Source organism: Acartia tonsa, chromosome 7 (genome assembly GCF_053477335.1).
Source record: "Acartia tonsa isolate MP-2025a chromosome 7, ASM5347733v1, whole genome shotgun sequence".
NCBI lineage: Eukaryota > Metazoa > Arthropoda > Copepoda > Calanoida > Acartiidae > Acartia > Acartia tonsa.
Window position 1 is genome coordinate 14116502 of NC_137266.1, and position 24677 is coordinate 14141178.

The 24677-nt window shown below is 31.2% G+C and overlaps 1 protein-coding gene across 1 annotated transcript; it reads left to right on the plus strand.

Moving 5' to 3' along the window:
• The first annotated feature begins 268 nt into the window (after positions 1 to 268).
• On the plus strand, positions 269 to 22745 carry LOC145324139 (limbic system-associated membrane protein-like). The gene is made up of 22 exons (XM_080166764.1): positions 269 to 339; positions 573 to 661; positions 1775 to 1818; positions 8887 to 8976; positions 9411 to 9468; positions 10212 to 10324; positions 10766 to 10821; positions 12565 to 12615; positions 12922 to 12999; positions 14875 to 14921; positions 15465 to 15526; positions 16274 to 16312; positions 17231 to 17328; positions 17970 to 18056; positions 18618 to 18699; positions 19115 to 19166; positions 19416 to 19488; positions 19894 to 19961; positions 20971 to 21025; positions 21500 to 21578; positions 22037 to 22078; positions 22581 to 22745. Exons 2-22 carry the CDS (start codon positions 585 to 587, stop codon positions 22688 to 22690), a joined length of 1461 nt encoding a protein of 486 aa, XP_080022890.1. The 5' UTR covers positions 269 to 339; positions 573 to 584; the 3' UTR covers positions 22691 to 22745.
• The last annotated feature ends 1932 nt before the right edge of the window (positions 22746 to 24677 follow it).

Here is a 24677-nt window from a genome sequence, read left to right on the forward strand (position 1 = left end):
TTCTTGGGTGACCAGTACATACATAGAAAAAAAAAACAATAATAAATGAATTAAATGAGTATTATATACATTTATATATACAGTCAAATTTTTATTGATTTGGGTAATTTAGAAAAAAAGTTTTCTTCCCAAATGGCAGTTTCCTAAAAAGTAGGAAGTATGCAGTAATGTGTATTCACACATTGTTTTCATACAGGCCATATAAGTAAGACAAAAAAAAATAGAAAAAAAGAATATAAGCAATAGATAGAATCATTTATTTTCTTTCAGATATTGGAAATATAATAGTTATTATAAATGTTATAATTATAAGTTTCTCTCTCTTATAAACATATTCAGGTTAAACAAGGGATATGAAATAAATTCAAAGAAATTCTGTTGTTTCATAATTTTTAAATTTTCAATACTTACTAATTACATGTATCTTCCCTTTTTCTTTTCAGTTCTAAAATTTATTCCGACTTAATGGTTCCAAAATAAGAAGCTTCACTGTAAAAGAGAACTATATCAGTTGATTGGTTAGCCAGAAAGTATAATATATTACAAATAATATATCCCTTGTCCGTGGGCAGGTGTTGCATGACATGGTGCGTGTATCTCGTGATTCTAACAAGATGAAAATTTGGATGGAAATGTTAAAAGTTGCCACTTTTCTTATCAGGTTTGCACCTTTCTTCAACTTTGTATCACACAGTGGTCTAAATTGGTATAAAAGTTGCACCATTTATTTTTAAAAAAAAGACACTTTGGCCTAAATAGGGCTAAAAGTTGAACCTTTTATTTTTTAAAAATACACTGTGGTCTAAATTGGGATAACGGTTAGGTTTACACCTTTCTTCAACTTTGTATCACACAGTGGTCTAAATTGGTATAAATGTTGTGCCTTTTATTTTTCTAAAAACACACTTTGGTCTAAATTGGGATAAAGGTTAGGTTTGCACCTTTCTTCAACCACACTGTCGTCTAAATTGAGATAAAATTTCACCTTATATTTTTTTTAAAAACACACTGTAGTCTAAATTGGAATAAAAGGTGCACCTTCTATCAACTTTGTAACACACTGTGGTCTAAGTTGGTATAAAATTTGCACCTTTTATTTTTTTAAAACACACTATGGTCTAAATTGGGATGAAGGTTAGGTTTGCACCTTTCTTCAACTTTGTAAAACAAATGGTCTAAATTAGAAAAAAATGCACCTTTTATTTTAAAAAAAAATCACACTGTGTTCTAAATATGGATAAATTTGCTTCTTTCTTCAACTTTGTATCACACTGTGGTCTAAATTGGGCTAAAAGTTGCAGCTTTTATTTTTTTTTAAAGCAAAATAATCAGTAAAATTTCATATGTATTTACACAACTGATAAGTTTAGACCAAAGTGATACTTATATGAAATAAATTAAAGTTTTATGCTGATTAACAAAAAATATATTCTTATATAAAATTAAATTATAATAACAAAAAAATATGGCTTTTAGAAATTTGCGGTGTTTTTAGTAATTTACTGTTTTAATCAGCGAAGCTTCTAAATAAATATTCGTGTCCGTCTGTCTGTCAGTCGGTCTCTTACCTTCACTTTTCCTTTTCTTATCTTCCCCCTCTAATCCCTTTCTTTTTTTCTTTTATATAATTTCAAACAGCTTCGCTTCGATTAGACGTTTTTTTCCTTGTTTCCAAGGAAAAATAACAATATATGATTAAAAACTCAATATTTTGAAAATCATAATAGGTTTCAAATAAAATATATATTTAGATATTGAAATTATTACTTTTCAGTGATTTACTGTTGGTTGGCGGGTCCTACGGCACTCTCACCTATTCAGGAAAATGTGATAAACAGCAGTCATAATGTCATAAACCTGTAACATTAATGATATTGATGCAGCACGACAACAATACCTGTGAACATATTGAGTGCCATTATTACCCGAAATTTTTTCTCTCACAAAAGCCTCACATTTTAGGAAATTGTTTAAAAAAAGAGGATTGTGATATCCATAAGAGCGAAGCATACAAAAAAGGAAAATTTTGTTTAAAAGGAGCGCGACATTAAGAAATTATATCTGTAAAACAATAGTTGATATATTATTACAAGGATGTTTCACCAGATTTTTATGTACTCTGCATCTGGCTAACATAGCGATACCACATTTCCACCCCATTTACCCCAAACGTCTCCTCCTACTGGATAAATCCACGTATATCATATATCCATTAAAACAGAAAATCTTTTAGAAGTGCTCAAGGTTTAAGCGTGAACCTATATATTTACTAAAAATTTAGATATTCTTGAAACAAATATTGAACCTTTTAAAGTAATAGTTTAGTAGTTTTTTGCAATTATATTATGATGCTGTTATGCTGATTTTTAAGGTAATATTATCTGTACTTCTTATTGTAATATTTGCCCTTGTTGAAATGGTTTTTGTATGGTTTAGCTAGTAGGTTATTCTAAACAATGGATATAGAATACGTAGATGACAGGGGAATTTTTGTCTTCAATAAAGGTTGCTAATATAATCCTCAGATATTGGTCAATACGTTCCTCCATGGTCAGGGTAGAGGATGGGGAAAAATAATAAGGGGGTGGTGGTTATCCTTATATTAGCCAGCTTGGAGAAATATTTTATCAGGGTATGCGAGAATCTCTCTCAATGCAATGTCCACGTATTTTATATCTATTTTCCGAACAAAAACCACCAGAGTTTCTGGACATAGGTGGTATTGATACATTTTCATAATTATTAGTAGCAAAGCTACTCTATAATTCGCAATGTCCAACAGACCGTCCGCTCGTCTGTAAGAAATTGAATGCGGTAAACATTGATTTCTTGGCTGCTGTTCAAGATAGACGTCTGAATTTTCTTTGTTTAGATGAGCATCCAGAATATAACATACATGGTCTGTTTCTAATCCTTATACTAAAGTAACAGGGTGTTTGTCTGTGTGTATGTACCGAAGGATCTCGCTAACCGCTGAACCGATCTGGTTCTTCTTAACAGGGTATATTCTCATAGGTCCCGGGAAGGTTTAACTATTTATGGGGAGGGTACCACCACCCTCCCAAGAGAAATCATAAAAAATCGAAATTTTTTTTACGTTTCTTGAGAAAGAGAGTTCAACGCGAACATAAACGTCAAACGCAACATAGACATATTTTAAATATAAAAAAAACACATTTAAAGTGCCACTAGAGGCCGCTAGTGCTACAAAAAAACAACAAATATATTTTGACACTAAATATCAGCTCTAAAATTGACTTTGTCCATTGGTCCATCCAGACTTTTTGGTGCTTTGCTAATTTATATAAAAAAATACTTATTTTTATATTCTTTCCATCTTTCTAGCTTTTTTTGCGCAATTTCTAATGGTTTGTTGCCAATTATTGGCCGACAAAATTTTACACAAGTGGAAAACTTGATTCTAAATTTTACGATTAATATCTATTTTCATGTATGTTTGGGATTAAGATTACATTTTTTAATGGATTTTCCTGACTTTATGAAATGTCATTTCATAATTTTGTTCATTTAGTAAATTGATAAGGTTTCGGCATTATAGTTATCCGAAAGGTATAAAATTTTTTCAAAAAACCTATAAAATTAGAAAAAAGGGTTTGGAAGTAAAACTAAGCAAGAATTAACAAACAATATCATTTTATGGCTTAAAATATTAAAGAAATACTTTTAATAATTGAAATTTTAAAAAATCCCAACCTCTTTTAAACTCTTAAGAAAAGCTTATAAAATAGCCGAAACCCTTCTTTTTATTTTAGTAAAATTCATAAAATTGGGTTAGCGAGATCTTAACGGAAATAAAAATTCTACTACTTTATTTTAAGGGATAGAGTGGCTATGTTGTGAAAGAGCTCAAAATCCAAAAATTAAAAAATCCCAACCTTGAAAAAATATTTAGAAGTTATGCGATTAAATGTAATGTAGCTGAATCACTTGTGAATAAGGGTGTGCCATCACTTTGTAAAATACATATTTTTATCAAATAGTTATTTTTTCTCATGTGCCTAAACCCTGTGGGGCTACCTCAAATCCAATATAACCAAACACGCGAATGATCAACTCCACCTTATTTTCAATTTATTTTAAATAAAAATTAGGAGTGTTTGCTGTGCTCGACTAAGCACTTTGAGGGAAACCAAATCGCAAATTATTAATACAGCGTAAATTCTCCTTTGCTTAACTTTTATCCTAGACATAATTTCCTGCCTTTTTGCATAATATATTGCATGAATATCAATTCGGAAGTGATAGGACACTATGAATGGGATTCCCTTTTCTCTCTCTCTCTCTTACACTCTCTTTTGTTACAAAAATAATATTCAAATCATGGATAAAAGAAACAATTCAAAAGTTATTTATTGTATCATATCATAGACATCTCGCCAAGGATATTTAAATGAAAAATTATAAAACTTTAATCAGTTTTGTTATCCCCAAGGAACTGAAACATTTAATGATCTATATTGGCGCACCTTATCTCGATCTTTAAATCAAAATGGCATTGTCGATCATGTTGATCACCTCTGGCGCACTGGCTATACTCGTTTGGTATAGCCACCGAGCCGGATCGGGGTGAGCCCTATTTAATAAATTAATATTTTTTTCAATTAATTTTAATATTTTATTGCAAAACTATTGTAAAAACATTTTTATAACTTTTTTAAAAATAAATTATATATTGTTTTATATAAATTACTGATATGGCTAAAGTTATAAAGTTGTACCGGTGCATATGCATGGATATGTTGCCTGCAAAACATATAGGTGACAATTTAAGGAAATTTAAACATTAAAGCTATATATATATTTAAGATGTGTTATTTTTGGGATTTATGACAGCAATATTATTTTTCTGTTTATTAATTAATTGGAGATTTTGTATTTTCTGGGGGTGAGTCAAAAAAAAGTATTTTGGAGCAACACCGCGCCAAAAATTTTAAAGATCAATGTTTTTTAGCAGTGGTTGTGGCCCACCTCCGGATCACCCTTAGCGCATCCCGATCAGGCTCACCACTAAAATGATTTAAAGATCCAGCTCTGATAAAAATAGTCATCAAAAATATGTTATTTCTTTTCTAAAATAAATGTTGTAAATATTAAAATGACTTTATCCCTGAATATTTCATCTATTCTTACCCCATATTTTCTATTTCACACTCTTTTTGACTCCCCCCCTCCCCTTCCATAACCCATGAAAAACTTTGAGTTCCCAGGGAGGGTGGGGAGACATTGTTCTGTAAATTACACTGGTACCCAAAGTTTCTACATACGTTATTTTATTCGGTTGCTCAAAAACTTTGGGTACTTTAGTGATTTTTTTGGTTTCAAACATGTAGTGCTTAGACTTCTCAACCATGTACTTTAATCTTCTAAAGGTATAATTTTGTAGTTATTATCATTGCTGATTATTTTTCCTCCATTGGCTTATCCCTTAAGATCCCTGTTTTGTTCCTCTTTATCTTTATGAAAAAGTTTAAGTGAATTCACTGGTAGAATTTTAAATGGAGATTTGTCGAAAACTCTGGCATTTGGTGCTCGTATGAATCAACCAAATTATCATTTTAGCTGTTTTAAAAAACTCTGATTATATGGATTTTAAAAGTTTATCAAAAGCAATTTATCTGTACTTTTGGAGATGTTTTTTTTATACAACTTATATTTAGACATTAATCCATGATGTTTTCACAGAAATTAAAAAGGATCATGGAAAGTAAACGAAGTTGAGATCTTTGTCGTATTTTTGCAATAGCTTTTGATCGGTTATTTCAGGATAGGTTAGGAAATTGGCCCTGCAGGGGCTAGAAATAGGAGAAAAGCTATCGTGAAAATACGACCAAAATTTAAAAATATTTTAATGGCTTAAATATTACGAGTGAACCTAAGCTGCAATTGGTTGTATTTTTATATTTTTCTACTTTTTAAGTTTTCATCCTTGTCTGTAGATTAAAAAATATAATTGAAAGATACTTTAGTTTTGCCCTTATTATTGGTTTTCTATGAACATTTTGGCTTTTGCCCTTTCTTCTTCATTCTTTTTTTTAACTACTTCACTTTTCAACAAAAGTATGTTCTTTCCAATATATATGAATGTATGGAAAGATATAATTATTCCTTAAAGGAAGCCTGTATGGGAAATACACCGCTTTAACTGCTAGAAGACTGGCACTATTAAACCCGATACCCTAAATCTGAAGCCTCCAGATTTAATGACAAAAAAGTTGTAGACATTTTAAAATGACTTTTTAAGGAATTCTTTTTTCTAAATCTCACACAAGAAATTTCTGGTATAGTCCCTTTCGTGGCAACGCCTCTTAAGGGGCGATTCATCGTATTTTCAAAATGGCTTTTGATAGGTTTTTTTTAGGTTAGGTTAGGTTTTATTGGTTTAGGTGATTGTCTTACAGGGTAATTCTTTTGGCCCCTCAGAGTTTGAGCCCCCCCGCAGAGCCTAGAATTAAGAGAAAAGCTACTGTGAAAATACGAAGAAACGCCCCTTAAGGAGCGATGCCACGAAAGGGACTATACCCGAAATTTCTATATTAAATTTTACCAGCTAGATGCAAAATTATTTGCTTATTTTAGGTATAAAGTTGGAATGAATTAATTTTTAAAAATCAGTTTATCTTTTGTGGCTGAAAAAAAAAATCCTGGCAGCAAAATAAGGGTCCTCATATTTTACTTGTGGAAGTTGAATTTTTTATTCGCCTGTTTTGTTTTTCAAATATCATTTTTGAGAAAAAATTGTGTCTATCCCTGTGTATATATGTATGTGTAATGTATTATGACTTAAAAACTTTTCTTCATTTCTTATGTAACTAAGGGCACACAAACTTTTATAATATGTGTCAATGAGAATATTTACAAGAGATTATTTCTCTATGAATGAAAATATATTTAGAATATTTTTTTCTTCTAAATTTAGCAACTAACAATAAATAAAAAAATATATAAATAAAAATGTATACATTCAAAGCTTGGCAGCTTTGTTTTTCTCCAAGACTGTCGGTGCTTTCCCTCAAAGTTTATAACGAGCAACAAAACTTCCCTTTAAATTAAAAAAAAATGAAATAAGGGGGTAGGGTAGTTTTCCATATGCCTAAACCATGTTAGGGACATTTTTTATAACCTAACCTAAAACCTAAAGTGAAACACAATTACACGAAATCATTTCGAAAACAACATCCATAAAAGCGAAGCACTGAAAAGGTAGCACAAAGGGACATTAACACTTATATAGTGTCAGAACTGAATAAATAGAATATAAATGTATAAGAGTCGAAGCAAAATTGTAAGTAAATTTCTTGAAAAACTGCTTGATACAGAATAATGTTTATGGATATACTTAAATTTTTAGGACTTAATTATAAAGTTGCTTCGCTTATAACATTATACTTTGTTATCCCAGGAATCAACATACCAAAAATCGGATCAATCGGAAGATTAGAAGACATAAAAATTTGTTGTTTAAAAAGTAAAAAAATCAACATGTTTAAAATGGACGTACGGACTTTCTTGTAATGATTAAGATTAACGGACGGACCCTAATTATAGAAAAGCTTCGCTTTTTAAAAAAAGGGTGCACTCCTAGTAGAGATTTTAGTATAACACTTTTCTACAACGAATTATGTAAACATTTTAGTCTGAGTTGAATTAATATTCCTTAAATTATATGTCAACGCAACACATCTAAACTTTACTGGAAAACGTTATCTTAGTTTGAATATATTCTTATCCATTTTCAAGAAAGTAGGCACATCACTCTCTCTCTCTCACTCTCCCTCTCTCTCTATTTCTCCCTCTCACTCTATTTCTGTCAGCCACAATATTGAATCTAATTTTTAAAAATCAAATTTGTTAGAAAATGTTTGCAATAAAAGGATATTTCATGTAATTTTGACATAAATATTTTGGCAACATCCTTCCAATATCTAGTGGAATACAAATCCCCCACACCATTAGTTATTTAGTTTATTTTTTGAGATGTTTTCATGTAAATTAATGAAAGGTACAATAGGGTTGAGAACCGTAGTGTAAAGGTCCTTTCTAAGCACAGAAAAAAAGGTTTATAAGGGGAAAAAAGGATGGGGGTAAATGATTCAGTATTTAATCAGAGAATTCTACCAAAGGTTCCACATCTCTTAGAGAGTTATAACACAATGGTATAATCTCGAGCAAAATTAAAGGAAAAATACGAAGACAAACAATTATGTCCATTATTGTTAAGGTGGTTTGGGGGATTCGTCACCCTTTTTGACTTTTCCATATCTAAATTTCCATCAAAGTAAAGAGTTAAGATTAGTAGGTGCATTACATGGTACACCCCCCTAATGTGGCCTAGCCCCTAGAGACTAGCGGTAAAGCGATTCGTATATATATAAAAAATGTGTAAATTTTGTCCCTTTTATTACCAAAATTTGTATTAGTATGAATCTTAGTTTGAAATACAAAATCATTACATTTAAAAATTACATAAATTTTCAAGCGTATTAAAGCATGCTATTGTACTGCAATATGCCTGTTTTTAGAAGTCACAATAATAAAATATTAGACGTATAACCTCCTTCTTTGTTAAATTTATGAAATTAAATGTTTATGTCTCAACTTTTAAATTCAATGCTCATTAAAATTTTTATTTTTAAATTTATTAGTCACAAGCGACTGCATTTCTAAAGGCCCTTCTAGAGAATTGGGGGTTGGGAGTAAGATCCACCATCTGAATTTTAGTTTTATTAAGTTGTAAAAGATAATATAAAAAATTTGCTAACATACAGACAGAGTTTTAGACGGACATTCTGGTACTTTCATATAATGATTAGTTATCCTCTTTTTAAATTTAATCAAAAATAATATTATGACATGGAAAAATTAAAACAGTGAAACCAGAAATTTTACACACACCCTCAAACTTCACCCTGGTTCGTGGGGATCAACTAATACTGTTCTGCAATATAAGAAATAAAAGTAAGTTATTTAAAAAGAATATTTTATATATTTAAGCTTTATCTAAATTTTATTTGCAAAGAATAGTAAAAATTTTATTAAAACAAAAAAGGATTTTTTCTTTAGTAGATATTATCCAAAAATTCAAGATTACATTTCAGTTTTATCCGGCTAAAACTAACTAGTGTATTTTAGAGAGACAGGCAGACATGAGTATTTTTTGATTAGCTATGCTAATGATAGAACACTTTTTTTACCTAATCCTTTTCCTCAAAGACCCTATTCAAGCACAGAACCACCCCTCCCCCTATATTGAAAAAATGAAAATAAGGGGAAGGATTTTTATCTTTAAAGCACGAATCATTTAAAAATAAGAGTGGGGGATGGTGGTTATATGCTCCCCTTGACACTTTTTAGGGAAGCCGCCGTAAAAAACCTCGTTAAATTTATTTAAGATGGCGGAACTGTAATATGGAAGCACTCTGGCAATATTCTATCTGTGGGACATATCATGTAAGTGTTTTTTTTATAGGGATGGAAGGGGACATAAGATTGTATCTTTTACTGGTCTTTCAAGTATTGGCTGAAAGACTTTAATTAGGTTGTACAAACCAACAGTTTTTATACATCCAGATTTCACCAGTAATCTTAATTTAAATTGGAATTTGTTTTGTTAATCATAAATGAGGTTTTACACTAATTTTACCGTCAATTGTCTGAAAATTGATGTACATCCCTAATGATGATACACAACAAACTTTTGGACACACAACTAAATGAACCAATCAATTAAAATAAAAGTCCCAAGGTTGTTAAGCCAACGATTAAGAAAACATTATTATAAGACTTTGGCGACCAGTGTAATAAACAGCCCTATTTTTGAAGAAGAAGAAAGTCCCTCAAAAAATCAGTATGTGGCGTATTAAAAATGAGGGATTATCCATATCTTTTTTTGTTTTTTTTCCCACTCCTCCTCTTTTCATCCCTCATTTTCATTACGTCAGAATTCTTCGTCTTCCAATTTTCAATCCCTCCCTGAATTATTTGATTCTGGGCTGGATCTTTAAATCATTTTAGTGGTGAGCCAGATCGGGGTGAGCCAACTTTCCACCAATGAGAGCACAGTATTTTATGAAATGCCGCGCTGTGATTAGCTGAAATTCGGCTCACCCCGATCTGGCTCACCACTAAAATGATTTAAAGGTCCAGCTCTGTTATTTTAATATAAAGGCTGAGTCATAATCTTGCATGTTTAGAGTAAGAAAAGATCCAAACCTGCACTGGCACAATGAGACAAAATTAATTGGAAACAATGAAAAAATTGACTCGTACAGTCTTGCTGTTGAAAATGTGGATCTTGCCTATTCAGGTAAAAAATATGACTTTTAACTGGCTTTATTTTTTATAAAGGAAAACTTTTATTTTTTTTGTTTAAAGTTTACGTATTCGAAATAGGAAGATGATTAAAGTCCCTCAACAGATTATGACGTCATACGATAGAATAGCCAATGAGAGGCCAGTATACACTGTAATTGACTAATGGTAAATTTTATGCTGGCCTCTCATTGGTTATTTTATCGTATGACGTCATAATCTCTTGACGGACTTTTCGAAATAGTATCTAGTATCTATCGAATTAGGGCCTAAAATTGTGCTTTTTTTACGGGTAACAAAGACAGAATTGTGTGACGTAATCCATATCTTAGATACTAAACTATTTTGTACATTTATCATTCGCTTCTAGTATATATAAATATCCTTGTTAAACAATGTATCTAAAACCTATACAAATGATTGTCTATGTATTTAGGACAGTATATTTGTCAAGTTGAATGGAATCAGGAGATTACCAAACACCCGTACCAGGTAAAAACAAAAGTCCACATAAAACTTTTTCTCAGAAGTATCTTTAAAGTTGTATGATATCAAGTTCCCTTACTGGCTTGCTTTGTAAATTGAATTGTGTTAGTGAGATTGCTGACAGGGAGTAAGGGAGGGGACAATGGGCAATTAATTCAATTTAAGAGTTATCACTGAAAGACTATGAAATCCAGATTTATCTGGAAAATATGCAGGAAATTGTAAAGGGAGAGGCAGAAAACTATAAAATAAGAAAAGAGTTAGTTCCAAGAAAAAAGCATTCATTTGAAAATTAGATTACAAGCACATCAGACTGACATAATCATTCTGTAATTAATAACTATAAAAATCTCCCAGGAACCCATTCAACCCATTGCCCAATAACCCAAAATTTAATTGGGTTCTTAGAATAGTTATTAAACAAATATCACAATAAAGTTTTTATTTATGAAATGATATTTTCTGGAGAGAAAAAAATTGTTAAAACCAGCCACATCATAACAAATTAAGTTTATTGATACTTTTCTGCTAGATATTCAAAACTAACACACGAGTTGCGGCATTGGTTGCGCAAGTACCCAAAGTCAGCCAGAAACTGCTAAATTCTTGTACATTCCCTTTAAGCCAGTACTTAAAGTCTGAGACTCGAAAAAATTGAATATTCGATCCATTGTCTCCTCCCTGGATTGCTGAACATAACAGCTGTAAGTTTAGGCCAATTAACACCAAACAGACAACTGACCCTTTAATTTCAATACCTTTGTCTGGTAGTCCTAACTTACTATCTGTCAGCAAGTTAATGTTTATTGTCTGAAGTGACTTTATCATCCTTATTAATTGATGTTTTTTTTATAAATTTAAAAGATTTAAATGGCTTTAAATTGATGAAAATACAATAGCTGCTATGACTAATAACAACTAATGAACATAATCACCCTTGTTTTTCTTTCTCCCTTAGTTTTTATTTGTTTTACTTTTACTTTTGTCAAGTGCTTTATTATTTTTGTTCAATAATATACGTACAAAATTATGCAACTTGTGTCTAGTGTACGAAGCATCTTTTATTGTCTCCAAAAAAGTGGACGGAATTCCAAACGTTTGGCCGAACTTACCCGATTGACGTCATATTAGAGAGGAATGACGTCAATCAGGTAATGTTCGTCCATACGTAAGAACATTTGTCAACTTTTTTTTTTAAACAATACAATACAAAGATGCTTCGTACAAAAAAATGTTTAAGCTTTTTAACTTATTTATTCTTTTTATGAGTAAAACATTGCAAACTGTATTTTTAAAAGTTTATAAAAACTAATTGTTATTGCAACATTTAATAAACAGTGCAAAAAAGAGTTGAAAATGTTAACAATTTAAAGAATTCAGAGTTTCATAACATTCAAGTTATTAACTTTTTAGCAGACAAACACCTTGATTTTTGTTTTGTTTTATACAATATATTATTCCATTACTAAGTCTGTACACATTACAACCAATAAGATGGTCAGACTGTTCTTTTACTGTTATCCTACATTGGCTGATTTAAAGAGTGTGTCTCTTAGGTCTATTCTTCCATCCAACTCTTCAGCTGAAAAAAACAGTAAGATGTTGTACAGTATGAATAAATTCATGAAAATTTGGCCACATAAATTAAATATTATCTCATCTTAACAATGTTATACCGTTAGTAAGACAGTGAAACATAAGTATAGAATTTCTACAATAAATCTATCAAATCATGTTTATATATCTTAGGTAGAAGTATTGGTACCACCTACAATAAATGCTGTAAATCCAAAAGTAGAGGTAAAAGTTTTAAACAACACGTCATTTTATTTTCATAATCGTAATTTAATTTCATAATTAAATACACCTAGACTTCAGCAAAACGTTTAACATATATTTGACTTCACAATTCCATTTTTAAAATTTTGAAGGATGACAATCTCCATGAAAGCGAAGCTCAACAAGTCAGACAGACAAACAAATATTGGTAATGTTAGGCAGCAACGCATTTAATATTCATACTTAACGATAAAAGCTATACATTATGAACGCACCGACCTATCTAAATGATAGACAAGCTTCGCTTTAACATTTTTATGTTTGAAGGTGGATGAGGGTCAATTTGAAACACTGATGTGTACAGCTCAGGGTGTTCCTCCACCAGAAATTTACTGGAAATTCCAGGTAAACAAAATGGTCAGATCAGGAATTAAAAGGATCAGCTTTTAGGGAAAATATTTCCTTTCATTTCATATTTTTGTCTCATTCTTTTACTTTGTAGAAAAATAAAAAAATATAATTTATCTTTAACAAGGAAACGTATTCAATCTAATTTTTCCCTACTGAAACTTGAAATCATACATGTAATTCCTTTTTTGCATTGATTATGGATAATGGAATGTTGCAATTTAAAAGTTTTTTTTCTTTCAAACATGTTACAATTTTTAAAATCATTAACCTAATGTGTTTAATGCTAGAACTAGAGGTTTTTGTATTTACCACAGATTTTAACATTAGGTCAAGCTTTATATATCTAAACAATATTTTTAAAATCTAATTTGTATATAAAGTTAGGATATATCTGTGTCTGTCTGTAAGTCTGTTGGCACTGAAAGGCCCGCGAACTGATATACCAATTAATCAGGGAGGCTTTTTATTCGTGGCTATATCTCAATTTGATTTTAAAAAATACAGGGTTGGAAAAAAAACTTACCCAGCAAGAAATCGTGATGGGACACATAATGTTGGCTATCATTTCTAAAACAACGTGTGTCAAATAAGCTCTTTCAAAGTCATATCATGCTATACATATAATGCGCTCACATATTTAATATATTCCTGACCAGGATCTATATGAAGCTCCTGTAAAAAGCAAAATCAATTATATACGTTGAGTAGTTGTTACAAATTTTCGGACATTCTTTATATTTTGGCTAGTGAAAGGTAAGAAAAAGGGTAATTTACCATGTCATGATTATGTTGTAAAAAAACTTTAGTTTTGAATACAGAAAATGTAATGATTTAACTTTTTCGCTGCATAAAAATGTGATTTTCTTTTTGAAGGCAAAACATAAAAATTATTTGATGAATATTACCATAAACATTTAGACAATGTTTAAAAGGGGGTTTACAAAATGTACAAAATTTATTCAAGATGACATGTTTTAAGAAAAGAGGTAAAATCACATAAATTGACTAATGGGTGTTTTAGTTCTTGTTTTATATTTTTAGGGAAACTTCATGAAGGTTCAGGACATGTTCCAAACTATTTTTAAAAATAAAGCTCAAATCTCTTAAAAGAAATGACCATCTAAAAATCTAATAAAATTCTTTGTAGCACTAATCTAATAATTTGTATATAAAGTAGTTTGAATATATCTCTGTGTAGGCAACAAGGACAACTATGTCCAGAAGTTGCGCAGTATTAGCAAGTTAAAAAACATTTAGATAGAAAAGAATGATAGTCTAGCAGATTTTATCACTAAATATTCTTTTTAGATTTGTACATAAACTCTCAAACGATTAGAATCGAGAAATTTTGAATAAGAGGAATATATAATCTTCTGAAGTAGCCTGTTCTTTTTAGTGTAGTCTAGCTTATAGATGGACAGACATACGGACATTTCAGCATTTCGCTTCACTACTAAAAAGTAAAAAGTATCCTTTTATACATGTATAAGAATAATATGGAAACTAAACTCAACTATTATTCTTCAACAATTTGCTTTTTTTTTGATGGACAAACTTTTGCTTTGTTTGTTTCTTTTTATCTTTTTATTGCTTTTTCTTTACATTCTTGCTTTTTTTCTCTTGCTAATATTTGTTACAAAACTCTTTTTTTAACACCTTTTTTATCTTTTTTTTTCTATATCTCTATATTTCTCTATTGTTTGGTTTTAAAGTGTTTAAATACAAAGCTTCTATACAAATGTCTGTTCCTCTCACTGCATTCTGTCTATCTGTCTAATTTCTACCCAGGATCAACCTTATTTCAAAAAAATTGGACAAACAAACATTATTTGACTTTGAATTATTTGTAGATCATAGTTTTATTTTTAGAATGGACCACTACCAGCTAACGCAATTGCAAATGGATCGACATTAAGGTATACAATTTTAATTTGTTTTGAATAATCAAATTTGCGAAAGGTTCGTATTTTCAATTGCAAAAAAGTTAACAATTAAAAAATTCAATTGTGTTTCATCACGACAGTCAAGTGAAGAGGAAGGGGTAATTTGTGCTGAAGCAATAATTTGCTTTTCTTAAAATTTGATAATTTATACATTTTCTAAGGTGACTTTTTAGCACGCTTTGTGTTTAAAGCTAAAATATTGCGTACAAAAATAACAGTTAACCATATTCTGAGAAGGGGGAAGACTAACACACAACCCCCATATGGAGGAACATAAATATTTGGGTAATATCCTCTTAGAAATTTTTTTTTCAATTTGAAAGTTTGAGTACACCCCCCTCCCCCCCGACAACGAACAACTCTGGCCGCAGCGCTCGGCCCCCTTGCCTGCCTAGCCGCAGCGCTCGGTTCCCTAGCCTATAATCTAACCTAACCTAAAACTAGGGGGGGGGGGGGGGGTGGTACTCAAATTTTCAAAATTGAAAAAAAGAGGAGAATGCCAATATTTGTTTCTAGTATACCCTCAGCTCAAAGAGAACACGCAGGAGTGTACTATTGTGTTGCAGATAATTTAGTGGGTGAGTTTATCTCTTATTTTATTTATCTACTAGCGGATACGCCCCTAGAGGCCTCTAGTGGCACTTTAGTTGTTTTTGTTTGTTAAAGTCTCTACGTTACTTCTTTATGTTACGATTCTCTTTATGTTACGTTGAAGTCTCACGTATATTTTAAAAATTTTAGATTTTTTTGTCATTTCTCTTGGGAGGGTGGTTATACCCTCCCCCAAAATAGTTATAAACCTTCCCAGAACCCATGAAAATCTACCCTGTTAAGGAGAACCCGATCGGTTTAGCGGTTAGCGAGATCCTTCGGTACAGACACACTGACAAACAAACATCCTGTTACTTTAGTATACCTACAGGTTTCAGGGGCACTTAGTGTGTGTGTGGGGGGGGGGGGAGGGTGAAGGGTAAGAATGAAGTCAACCATCCAATTTGTGTTTTAGATTTAAAAAGAAAAATTAAAAAAAATGCAGAGTGGGATGAGTCTTTTTTCTCTCCATAAAATAGCTATAAACCTTTCCAGAACTTGTGAAGTAAAACAATATCGGTTTAGCCCCCAAGAAAGCTTTAGAGTTATTAAAAATAAATTAAGATGCAAGTTTGCTTGAATTTAAAATCTGGATTATTGAAATTAATTTTACCGCCGTGAGTTACCGCAATTAACCGTTAAAACGACAAATCAATCTATCTATATATATATCTAATCACCTATCTATCTTTCTATCTAATGAATCTATTGAATCTATCCTTGAAAATATTTAGGTTCACCGTCTCAAGACATGATAGATGTTCAAGTAATGTGTAAGTATTCTTTTCATCTTTTCTACGGATAGAGAAATGTATTCATAAAACTATCTCATATAAGTAGCCCAGCTACTCTCTAACTAAAGTATGTCCTTTGTATGTCCGTATGTAACTAAATCACAATTGAAAAGTATAGCTAGCAAGGATTGGAGATTTTATTGTTGTATTTTTATTTATATTAACATGTTTTCTTACTTTTACCTGTTTTATAATTAGCTGTTGACTGTTTTTTTTTGCTTCATCCAAACTATCGCTAACTTGCAATGCTGCACTACCTATCTTTTTTTGTTTTAGTGAGAAAGTATTCAGTATTTTTAGTTTATTTAGTTTTGTATAAGCTACTCTACTAAAAATCTATTAAACTACTGCAATTATTTACTCCTACTAGGCTACCTTTAGAATAAATGTCTTTCATTGTGCCTTTGAATTAAATTTTTCATTTATTTTAAAGGCCAAAGCTAAAGCAAAGAATTCATATTGTATAAAATTGACCATAATCATCAAATAAAATACAGGAAAGCAAAATTTTAAATTTTCAGAATTAAATCTCATTAATTGTTCCGTGTTTGTTGCAATAAACAAAATTATTAAAATCTAATAAATCCATTCATTAACCAATTATTATTAGAAGCGAATCTACTCTTCAATTTACTTTGTATATCCGTCAGTCCGTAAGGCTATGGTAAAAATGAATTTCTTTTTCTTTCGGCTGTGTATGATTTTTGCCTGAATATACCCTTATATACCAGAGAGCTTCCATTATATAATTTACATTTAAACATATAATTATCTAACAGGTTTTGAGATGAAAAAAAATATTTTGATTGCTGAACATCTGCTGTACAACCCACTTTATCCGTTTGTCTGCTACGCTACGCTGCTTATAGATTTTGTTATCCTTGTTTTGCTTATCAGATGCACCCGAAATCCAGGCAACTTTGAGAGAAGTATTAAAGACAGATTCCGAATCAGCTATGCTCCTCTGTACTGTTTCTGGAGTACCTATGCCACAGGTCTTTATCTATTACTAGCGGCCACGCCCCTAGAGGCCTCTAGGGACACGTAAAATTGTTTTTTTTTCAATCTTTTTTAAAATCAACTATTTACCAAAAATATTTTTTCCGCAGATAGATGGTGTTTGTTATGTTTTTAGCTAATTGCAAAAATGTCCGCTGGGCGGCGTTTTTCCTTTTTTTTATTTTCATTTTTTTCGATTTCTCTGGGGAGGGTGGTTTTCCCAAAATAGTTATAAACTTTTCCGGGACCTATGAGAAGCTACCCTGTTAAGGAGAACCCGATCTGTTCAGAGGTTAGAGAGATTTTTCTCAACAATCATAAATACTAGTAAACTAATAAATTGTAAATAAGAAGGAGAGGGGGGGAGGGGTTGTTTGTTGTCACTTAGGTCAGAATAGGTTAGGTTATACTGGATATTGAGATTAGGCACCGCGGGTTAGGGCCCCTACAGGGTTTAGGCATAGGGTAAAAATTTTCTCTTTTTTCTGAAATTTTTTTTGTAAAAATGAGAGGGGGGGGGTGGGATTAGTGCGCACCTAATTTTCCTTGGATGTATTTTTTTCTGGTTATGAAATTTTTTTTAAGAGGGTAAGAATAAAAATACTGTTTATTTTTTATTTAAACATTCAACTTTTAGGTAATCTGGTATCGCAGTGATGTTTTAATGGGCGGACTTTACTCTACCTCCACAAACCGTTCTCATGCTAGTTTAACTATTGATAAGGTAAAATTTATAGAGTATTACCGACGGACCAAGTCAGTGATGGAGTAGATGCTTACTGGTCTATTGAATTTCAAAAAAAAATTAACTGCCTATCTGTAATGGCAGCCGAGGAAATAAAATTTCTCCTGTAAAAGTCTCATAACTTCATTGGCATTTAAAATCCACAGACAGACTATATGTATTTAATACATTAGATGTTTATCGATCGTTCATTTCCCACCTAGTCTGACTGACGGACCGACAAAGTGAGTTATGAAATTGACACAATAAAAACTGTCCCGAATTTGTATTAATTTTGAGGAACACGACTCCAGTTACGTCATATTTTTCTTTCCAGAAAAAGGGAAGGGGGAAAGAAAAAAAGGGAAGGGGGGAAGCAAAAAGAGATGGGAGAAAAGGGGGTTTTCCCCATCTCTTTTGAAGAGATTTTCTTCCCCCCTTCCCTTTTTCGGGAAAGAAAAATATGACGTCACTGGAGTCGTGTTCCTCAAAATTAATACAAATTCGGGACAGTTTTTATTGTGTCTATGAAATTGCTCCGTTAACTTGATATTATATAAGGTACGAGAGGCAGACCTCGGGGAATATGTATGTTCGGCCTCCAACACACTTGGTAAACGAGAAGCTTCGCTCCTATTATCAGGTTCATTTATATTTTTATTTACTTCATCTGAAACTCAAAATTTTATACTTTTTTGGTGCGTACGTAACGGATATATCTTTATGCTTGTAAGAAACGTCCTATCTATTTCAAACGTTGTATGATGATTCACATAAACGTTATATATAATTTAGAAACTCTATAATTAGTATCAGAACATAACTTTTTTTGTTTTTACATGATTGGTTTATCCTATTAATTTGATTTTAAAAAATATTTTTTCCCCCCTAGAAATCAATAATTTTTAATGTTAGTTTTTCCAATATTACAATTTCTTGAGCTATGCGTTTACTTACAGGCGCGCGTTGGTATTCTTTTTAAAAACAATTAAAATAAATGTTATTTAGCAAAATTGCTTTATTTTATTTATAATTTAAATTATTTTAAATTTTTACAGGTCGTCCAAATGGCGTTGAAATAATTACAACTTTGGACCAAATATCTACAAGGTAGTATTTTTTTAGTTTTAGAATGAGAAAAGAAGGGAGAGAACTATGAATAATAATTTAATCTTTCTTGTTAATTGTGGCTTTCTAATATTAAAAAATTTGGCTGACCAATAAATGCGTTCCATGTTAACAATCATTATTGACGACAACTTTTCCCCTTTAATAATATCCACGTTTATTCTATATCCATTTTACAAGACAATTTCTTATTAATGTTTTCTGTTTTCTTGAAATATGTTTATTTTTAAGACAATACAATGTTAGTTGGATAGTGAAAAGCTTTGCTCCGGTCACCAACTCTCAAATTTCTATCAGACGGGCTGTAAGTTATTTTATCCAGGACTCGGCAGCCGCGCGTCATCCGCTTGTAAGGCTCAGGGAAATTTACCGTTTACTATTTTGAAAACCAGCTGGAAGTCTAAACCTGATTCAAATATGGCAAACCTTCATTTAAAAAATTTGTTAAAATCATCCAACTTAGGCGCGGCTATCGATCCCTGATTTTATAATTTTTATTTTAAATCTTTTTTTTAACAAATAATAAAACAAAAGGTAAAAATTTCTTTTAGACTTTATATTCTATCTAAAAATCAAACAATTTTTGATAATGACAGTACAAAAAAAAATTTCTAAATAAATTCCTCAATTAAACCAAACAAATATTTGACTTTATAAATATGTAAATTCTGGTGATTATGTTTAATTGTATTAATAATATGAATATTAGGATTTCTATGACGCCCAGTGGGACAAATACAACTTTGAACATCCTTCTAATTCACAATTTTTTAACAGGTGAAATACTTGCAATTTTTTTGCACTTCGCGTGTCTCTAAGTTTGAAAGCTGAGCTGGATCTTTAAATCATTTTAGTGAAGAGCCAGATCGGGGTGATCCAACTGTCCACCAATGAGAGCACAGCATTTTATGTAATGACGCGCTGTGATTGGCTGAAATTCGGATCACCCCGATCTGGCTCACCACTAAAATGATTTAAAGATCCAGCTCTGGTAAAAATGGAACAAATTAAAAAAGATATCCCGATTGACGCCATGACGTCAATTGATATAGTTCGGCCAATCTTTGTGGCATATATCCCCCTTATTACGGAGGAACTTATTGTTTCAAGTTTAGCGTATTAACCGTTGTTCATTGCATTTATATAATATTTTGGATCTACTGCAGTTCACGGTAAAATATTGCTGGTAACGAATATTGCCTAAAATCTATGAATTTTAAAGGCTGCTAGCTGCCAAACGGCTGAACGTATAGATCATGCCCGCACACTGTTTTAAGCGGCATAAAAAGGCCTACAAATAATTTGGAATAGCCATAAATCAATAATGTATAATAATCTCGCAGTGCAGTGAAATGCGCGAAAAAGGCATATTTTACGCGTTTTTTCTTCAGTGAAGCTTTCCCTGTGCATCAATGGATCTTGGCTATTACAGATTATTGGTAGGCCTTCTTATACCGCTTTAAATGGTGTGCGGGTATGATATATACGTTCAGCAGTTTGGCAGCTAGCAGCCTTTAAAATTCATAGATTTTTGCAACATTCGTTACCAGCAGTATTTTACCGTGAACTGCAATAGATTCAATATTTTTTTATTGCAAAATAAATATGAAGAAGGAGGGCTTCTTTATTTCAAAGCCGTTTTAGAGCTAGGATTATAAAAATATAATCAATTTTAAATTTGGGGGTTGTATGTTTATTGTTTATACATAAAATGACAGGTAACTATTTTTAATTTGAAAAGACGTAAGTTTATATTAAAACTAATCTTGTTCATATTTAATTTCAGAGACACTCATTATTCCTTTCCATTGACAAATCTACATCCTAATACAAGATATGAGGTAAAAGATTTAAATCTAACCATCTATCTATCTATCTGTCTATCTTATCTATCTATCTATCTATATATCTATCTATCTATCTATCTATCTATCTATCTATCTATCTATCTATCTATCTATCTATCTATCTATCTATCTATCTATCTATCTATCTATCTATCTATCTATCTATCTATCTATCTATCTATCTATCTATCTATCTATCTATCTATCTATCTATCTATCTATCTATCTATCTATCTATCTATCTATCTATCTATCTATCTATCTATCTATCTAACTATCTATCTATCTATCTATCTATCTATCTATCTATCTAACTATCTATCTATCTATCTATCTATCTATCTATCTATCTATCTATCTATCTATCTATCTATCTCTATCTATCTATCTATCTATCTATCTATCTATCTATCTATCTATCTATCTATCTATCTATCTATCAATCAATCTATCTATCCATCTATGTAGGTAAAAGTGAAATGTTGGAACAACTACGGGGAATCTGAGTTCTCTGCCTCGCACTTCATTAGAACTCCAACTTTTGACAGTAAGAGTTAATTCATTCTTCTTTCACTTTTTTGTTTAAAAAAGCGAGGATTTTCTATAATTAGGATGTCTGTACTTCTGTCAGTGATGCTTGCCTTTGTCAAAGCCTAAATAAACTCTCTATGAAATACCTATAAATTGATTTATTAACAGTTACTATCAAAATTATTTTGACTAAAAAAAATAACTGTTCAAATTTCTTTAAAAAGTGTTTTCTTGTTATTGCTGCGCCAATTTAAGATAAAATTATCCTAGTTTTACTTTTTCTTGCATAACAAAGTGCTTGAGCATTTTTACAAACTAACAGTGCACTCTGCAAAGATATATTTCAAAGGTTGGACTTTAAGAATTATTTTTAAAGTTTGCTTCAAAACTCAAATAAATAAATGACAGGTATTTGTACAATAATATCTAAAAAACAGCCAAAAGAACTATTTTAACATAATTATTTATTCTTAGTTGTTTATGACTCAAATCAAGGATCGTCATGGCATAGCCACGGTAAGAATTTTTGCTTAATTCAAATTTAAAAAAAAATTATACATAGCTCCTAGAGGCTATGAGGCTAGGGGCGGGATTTAATCTTAGTTTTTGAATTATTTTTCATGAGGGGGCGGGGGGATTGTCTTATATATTAAAAATAGCTTAAATCCATTGATTGATTAGTAGGTGTATTACCTTAGCCTAATCAGTCCAAAGGGCTATCAATTATCATTTCACTACCTTCATACGGCCAGACAGATAAACACACATCGTTCTACTTTTTAGTTTTGACAGGCGGCTACGCCCCTAGGGGCACTTGAGGAAGAGGGTGGGAATCAGTCCACCCTTCACTATTAATTCATTTTATAAGAAAAATGGGAGAGGGGGTGGGGCGGAGGTTAACTTTACTCAATAGAAAGATTTTCTCTAAAGGAGAACCATATCGGTTCAGCGGTTGGCTACACAGACAGACAGTAGACATCATTTTATTTTATTTTATAGATTACTTTTCTTTTTGTAGGAGAGAAATGGTGGTTCAAGTCTGGTTCTTTAGTCCTTACTAGGTCCACATCAAGTCTTATCTTCAGTGGGTTTATTCATTATCTTAAACAAATATTGTTTGAATCTTAATTTTTATTTTATTATGTTATTGTATGGGTTACTATTTGCGGAAGCTGTAATTTTACTATTCTCTTTGACAGATCTTGCTTATATGTATGATTTGTACTAGTGTCTTCGCCCAGGTATTTAAATCTATTGGCAATACACCTTAGTGGTTCGAACACAGCCATTTGGTATATAGCCTAAGACATGTACTAGGCTAATAAATTTTGAATTTGAATTTTGAATATTGTCGAACATAACTGCCCTTACTTTTTAATTTTAGAAGAAGAAAAAAGCACATTTTCTTTTTTTTTTATATAAATGGGTTATAAACCTACGGGGCACTATCCCTTTGGGGCTCTCCTAGAGCCCTAACCCAAACTTAACCTTACCTACCATAAGATAAGCATCTCATTAACATTGTTTACGTTCCGTATGGCTTTAAAAATTTTCATATTTCATCAAAATTAAGATTTATAAAAGAGAATATTAGGTTACTACTAGGTAAAATATAATTTAAAAGCACCATAGTGTCATTAAACACTTTTAAAATACCTGTAAATTCCCCCCCCCCCTCAAATAGGGTAAATATGCTACCACAAAAACAAAATTAATTTTCACTATCTTAAAAATTACATATCATATTCATATGAAAGAAAACCCCTTACAATTTATAAACTTGAGAATTTTGCTTAATTTTCGTATTGTTAAAATATTTAAATTCGCTATTTTTGTAAACCTAATAATTTTAATGCAATTAGATGTATGTGTTAAAGGGGGAAACTTATGACAATAATAAACCAATCAACAAAATAGGAATAAGTGCTGAAAAAAACAAGTATTTTCCCCCCAATAATGTAGATTTAACGGTGTTTTAATGCTAAACATTTGAGGAATACATTGCACTGAAGGATATATTTGTGTATTTTAAATAGTTTTAAAATAACTCGTCGTTACAACTACTATATTAGGTGCCCCTAACATCTAGGTACTTCTGAATTCTAAAGGTTGGGAAGGGAATACATCCCAAGACTTGAATGGATAATAAAAATTACAAAAACATCACGTAGCATATATATATATATATATAGCTTCTCGAAAATGGAGAAATCAACCAGTCATTATCTGCAAGATCTTTATAAACAAACAAAAACATTACCACAAATAAAGTTGTACTTTTTAAAACAGATAATCTTTTACGGCCACTGGACACCTAGTTTTTTTTTCTTCATATTGCTATAAGTTCCCTCCTTTAATAAAAAGCTTTTATACTACCTTTATGTTTGTGGCTGTTTTATTCCCTTTTAATATTTTTAAAAGCGGGGCTTTTCTATAAATAAGGTCTGTAACACAAGGACTCTGGCAGGAAATTGACAACTTATTCATACGTACTGTACTAAATCAATCTTTACGTGGACTAATTTAACCAAATTAGGGTTTTTTTAGGTTTTTTATAATTCATACAACCCCCTTAAGTTATTCATTACAATAGAATACAATTTTAAAATTTATTTACTGTGTAAATATGCATAAATATGACGTTTTTACTGACAATTAGGTTGATTTTTACTCAAAGCATTTTTCTTGTAGACAATAAAATGATTATAACTTTCGTTCTATTTAAGATAAATTGATGAAATAAAAAGTATTTTCAATTTTATTATGCTGAGAAGTCACTTATTGGTTTTAAGAAATAATAAACCCCTTTGAGTTGGGGAGGGGGGGGGGGCGTTGAGTATCGAAATAATGAAACTAATGTAAATTTCTTTTTATGGTGGGTTTTAATGTTTCATATAGCAGCCAAACTGTTTTTAGGCAATACCCCTTTGTCTGTCTGTCCCTCTGTCTGTCTGTTTTTTTGTCTGTCTGTCACTCCACTTGTCAGTCTATCTGTCTAACTGCCTCTTTTTTTGTCTATTATGGTCAAACTGTAATTTGATCATTCTTCTTGCCTGTCTGTCTGTCTCGTCTATCTGCTGAGTTTCTACCATTGGTCTAACAGACTGATTCACTT